The sequence below is a fragment of the Penaeus chinensis genome, chromosome 40, assembly GCF_019202785.1.
Source record: "Penaeus chinensis breed Huanghai No. 1 chromosome 40, ASM1920278v2, whole genome shotgun sequence".
Taxonomy (NCBI): Eukaryota; Metazoa; Arthropoda; class Malacostraca; order Decapoda; family Penaeidae; genus Penaeus; species Penaeus chinensis.
Genome location: NC_061858.1, coordinates 3,045,526 through 3,050,525, shown reverse-complemented (window position 1 = coordinate 3,050,525; position 5,000 = coordinate 3,045,526). Strand labels below are relative to the sequence as shown.

Here is a 5,000-nt window from a genome sequence, read left to right as displayed (position 1 = left end):
TTACCTTTTTGAGTGCAAAGCCGTGAAGTGGCTAGGACAGGTTGTTCATAAGTCAGTTCAAAATGCATAAGCTTTCACTTTGATATAATCCCACTTGATATGCTTTGTTTGTATTACTAGTCAGTGGCTGTATAACATTGTTTAGATTGTGTAATTTGTCTGTTTGTTTCAGTAAACTGGTGAATTCATTGTTAGGGGATGAAAATTGAATGATAATAGATTATTCATTGTAAAATTTGAGAATGATAATAATGAATACTACATCAGAAGAATGTTCAGAGGCGTTACAAACTACAAACTGCAATCATATTAAGCAGAAAAAAAGTACAGTTAAATGTCTCTTTCAGTGTACAGATTTTCCATAGTTGAGATAATTAGTATTATAGTCAACTACATGAAGTCACACTAACGGTCTAATAAGTTTTTTGATTATTGTAAACTTTTTTAATGGAGCTTCAGTGTTGGAGAAACCTAAGCTAGGAATTCATTGTTAGGGGATGAAAATTGAATGATAATAGATTATTCATTGTAAAATTTGAGAATGATAATAATGAATACTACATCAGAAGAATGTTCAGAGGCGTTACAAACTACAAACTGCCATCATATTAAGCAGAAAAAAAGTACAGTTAAATGTCTCTTTCAGTGTACAGATTTTCCATAGTTGAGATAATTAGTATTATAGTCAACTACATGAAGTCACACTAACGGTCTAATAAGTTTTTTGATTATTGTAAACTTTTTTAATGGAGCTTCAGTGTTGGAGAAAACCTAAGCTAGGAATAGCCACTGGAATATTATTTCAACAGCGTTATCTTTTAATACTACGCAATCATGTATGGGTCATGTAAAAAAGTGTTGAAGCACAAATTGGCTCTTTGAATCTTTGACATGGAATTCCTCACCATTCAGATTTATTTTCCTGATTATTCTCATATTTTTCATTTTTGTTTATTTTTCCTCACACATTTGGCTTATGGGGCTTCTGACACAAGAGTAAAGTGTACAGTCAAGAAAACTGTGTAATTTTGCCAGTTAAATAAACCCTCATTCCCATGTTTTTGCTGATTACTCTTTGTATTAGTAGACCCATAGGCAATGTCATTAGTGAAACCATTTGTTTTATTTATTTATTTATTTTGTATTTATATTTTTTTTTCAACCTCTGTATTGTACGTTTGAGTGGTTATGATTTTGTACTCTCTCTTTCTCTCTGGAAGAAAAGAAATGCTCGAATGGTTTCACTATCAATTTTCCTCACTTTTGTTCCCTCTTTCAGTATATGAGTATGATAACTAATATATATATATATGCTGCTACAGTAACACAGTATATTGATGTTCTTTAAAGTATCTAGTATTTAGGTTTTTTGTATATATGATTCATTGCATTTTTTTTTTCCCCATAGGAGATTTGAATAGGGAAGTATATACTAAAGATACATGGAGACACACATGAACAGTGGGCAAGAAATGCATTTCATAGTTGCATTCGATATGAACTAACAAATATGACTAACCTTTAGATGTGTATTATCATATATCAATTCTTAATAAACCTTTGATATCAACAGACTTTTTTGCATGTTCAGATTTTATAAGTAAAAAAAAAAGAACCTTTTTTCAAAAGTCTGAGATATATATATATATATATTTTTTTTTTACTGTTATTATTTTTTTCCTTTATACAATGAATCCAAAGATAGAATAGTGTTATTCTAAGGAAGTGAAAGGATGCGAAGGATACACATTGAAGATTGTGAGAGGCTTTTTGTAAATATTTTTTTAGTGTTGCTGTCTTCTTAATAGGAGTGTATTAGCATTAGATAATTTATAGTTTAGAAGAAAAAAAAAAAAAAAAAGGCCAGGTGATGTATCAGGAAAAAAAATTACTCACTTTTACCCCGTCTTCTCCCTCACCTCAGCCCATGCCTTCGACTATTACGGTAAGTGTTAGTTTTCTATGTGGACCTCTGCCCTCCCCCCCTCAAAGAAAAAAAAAAAAAAAAAAAAAATCAAAACTTAAAACTCAAAAAGAATTCCTGCTCATCCTCTGTACTGTAGCTTGTTCTTATTTTACTTTTTTATGATTTGGTTTGGTTTGGTTTGTGATACACGGTTTGCTGTTTTTAGTTCCGAGCTTGCAGAAAACTGTACGTAGATGCATAAATATTCCTCTTCCTTATTTGCTATTACCACATGGGCTTGGTGATGTTACTTGTAGATCAAAATAAAAAAAAAGAAAAAAGAAAGATAACTAAATTTAAAAGATTAAAAAAAAAAGGAAAACTTAGTAAGAAAGAGAGAGATGTTTCCTTTTTTTTATATATACTGTAGTCCTTGATGGTATTTTACATTTGGAATGATGTGAAGCTTGTAACGGAGAGTGTTACTTCCCCCCTGAGTGACGGGCTAGCGCTTCTCTTGCCTTCGTGCTTGTCCAGCCGTACACGTGCCTTCCTGAGTAAGTGTCCCTCCCTGAGCAGTGGTTTCGTGGAGTTTTATGTGTCATCGTCCTAGAGAATGTGTACATATATATATCTATTATTTTGCGCATTTGTCTATTTTTTTTTTATGTATTTGTTTATTTGTTTGTTTATTTTTTTTTTTTTACCTGATTGATAATTTTGATTTGTGCCTGCTTGCTTCCACACGAGTTGCTGTTTTTGTTTAGTTTATTAGCGGATTATGTACATGCGGGACCTTGGACCTTGTTCTAGACGGTGTTGACGGTACCAGTGATTCATCCTCCTCCTCTTCCTCCTCCTCCTCCTACTACTCTTTAGCATTTCTGTTTCTTTTTCTTTTCTTTTTTTCTTTTTATATATATATATATATTTTTTTTTTATGACTTTGCACACATATCCTATTTCCACATGACTTTATTTTACAATGAGGATCTTGACTTGACTTCGAGACATGCATCTCTTGATTTATTTTTTTCTTTTTTCTTTTTTCTTTTTTTTTATCATTATCTCTTTATCTCTTTTTACCTTATATGCAAGTTTTTCATTTTGCATTGGGCTGATTGAACAAAATTTGTTTCATGGTTTTAAAATTTATTGAGACTGTAGATTCAAATTCAGATCAGAACAATATATATATATATATATATATATATATGTATATGTATATGTGTGTATGTATATATATATATTTATATATACATAACACAAACACAAATGTCTTGTGTGGTTGCTGATTGATTTACATGATCGTAACTGAAAAGTTATGCAATAGACGTATAGGTAATTGTGAACTTGGAAGTCACAAACACAAATGTGAGTACTGTTGCAAACGTGAATAATGTAACTCGCTTGAATTCACAATAAAATTCTTGAGACATCAACATTAATGATATTTTCTCTCTCTCACTAACACACACACACACTCACATTCACACTTACACTCACACACACACACTCACACTGAATGAATGAGAGTATATAAGTGATCCTGAGTAAAGTAATAGGAGGGCTATGAAGATAGGTGAAGATCTATGGTACATTTGAAATGCAATCTTACACAGTTCATACAGTTCTCATTTGATTTTGAATTTCCACAGTCTGCTTTTTATGGCAATCTCATTTGGGCTACCATTCACTCCCTTGCACATTTAAAAAAAAAAAAAAAAAAAAAAAATAATGAAAAAGAAAAAGAAAAAAATGTACATATTGATAGAGATCGACTCTGTAAGGCTTTGGCTGGAAAATCACAACAAAAGGAAATCACTCTCGTTGTATTCTTCATAGACTCAATGATTTATGTAAAGGAGCTAATACACGTAGAAGTTCGGCTTTCTCCACTCTCGCTCCCTTCGTAGCCAAAGCCTTATGGTAGTATTGACATGACCATGAGTCTGACAACCTCCCTAGGGTACTGAATGCCCCCCTGTGACATGGAACTACATTTGTGTAGCATGTTTTTCCAGTGAGATCTATGACCTCTATTAGAGCATAAGTTGTGAAGATATTCTCATAGTTCTGATTTGGTAGTTCAGACAAAAGTAGATCATAGGCTTACATCCCCATAGCCATGTCATTGTAAATTCATTATTATTTTGTTTTAGTACCGTCTTGCTTTCGTAACGTAGGAACCAGAGCTGCATCTTTACTGGTATTCAGAGCGCATTTTTAGAAGATAGTGTTTTTATTATTGTGAATATCGTTATTATTATTACATCATTATTTGCATATTACCATAAGAAAAGAAAAGAAAAAAAAAAAAGCAACAGTATATTTTGAGAGCATTTCCTGCTATACATGATTGTGTGCCACCTGTTATTTTTAGGATTTAATTTTATTTTTATTTATTTTGTCTAGCTCTTTGTTGTTATTGGAGCAACATATACAAATTTTTTGCCTTGTATATTTTGCCTTTGCTTGGCTAGTCCTAAACCCCAAATCCCCCTGATTTACATATTATTTTATTTATTTTTTATTTTTTCAATATTTTTCTCGTACAAATCTTCAGTACCGTGAAAAGTGGGCTTACATTGTCTCCTCATTTACTTGCATGAACCTGTAGACACTCAAAAGGGTTAGCAGATCAGATAAAGTGCCGTATGTAAATGTCTGTTCTTGATGGATATGATGCATGGATATCAGGGCAATGACCATTTTATCATTGTTATTTATTTTTTTATTTTTTTGATGTACATGGCAGGAGTATATTTGTCTTTTATCTACTGTTGCACTAGTAGAAATCCCATACCTCCAAAATCAAGACCCAATTTTGGAGTACAGTGTCAGGATAGGCACAAAATTTTTTGTGGCACTGGTGAAGGTGCAGGTGAACTCGTTGCAGAAGAAAGCTGTTCAAAACGAAAAAAAGAAAGAAAAAGAAAGTATGTATACATTTCTCTCTTTTTAAGAGTTATGATGTCTGTTTAGACCATTACAGTATTTTAAGCTTGAGAGATTCAAACGAAAATACCAGAACATAAACCTTTGTTTGTGATCTTAAAAAAAGCGACAGAAAATTTGGCCTAGGAACCATGAA

At 32.1% G+C, this 5,000-nt stretch overlaps 1 protein-coding gene and 1 long non-coding RNA gene across 21 annotated transcripts in view; one reads left to right on the top strand and one right to left on the bottom strand.

The window, feature by feature from the left end:
- Positions 1-1,918, bottom strand: part of LOC125047059 — a 2,206-nt gene extending 288 nt beyond the window's left edge. The window contains exons 1-2 of the long non-coding RNA XR_007116702.1: positions 772-1,918; positions 1-471 (exon numbers count right to left, since the gene is read on the bottom strand). The exon at positions 1-471 is cut by the window's left edge and continues 288 nt beyond it. This is a non-coding gene — a long non-coding RNA (uncharacterized LOC125047059). The remainder of the gene's footprint in view (positions 472-771) is intronic.
- LOC125047057 (cytoplasmic dynein 1 intermediate chain 2-like) overlaps positions 1-5,000 on the top strand; it is a 45,872-nt gene that overhangs the window by 29,778 nt on the left and 11,094 nt on the right. For 5 of the 20 annotated variants that reach the window (XM_047645126.1, XM_047645121.1, XM_047645115.1 and 2 more), the window contains one exon: positions 1,925-1,945. The exons of the other annotated variants lie outside the window; for them this stretch is intronic. In XM_047645126.1, the coding sequence (XP_047501082.1) occupies positions 1,925-1,945 (21 nt within the window). The remainder of the gene's footprint in view (positions 1-1,924; positions 1,946-5,000) is intronic. 20 annotated transcript variants of the gene reach the window in all.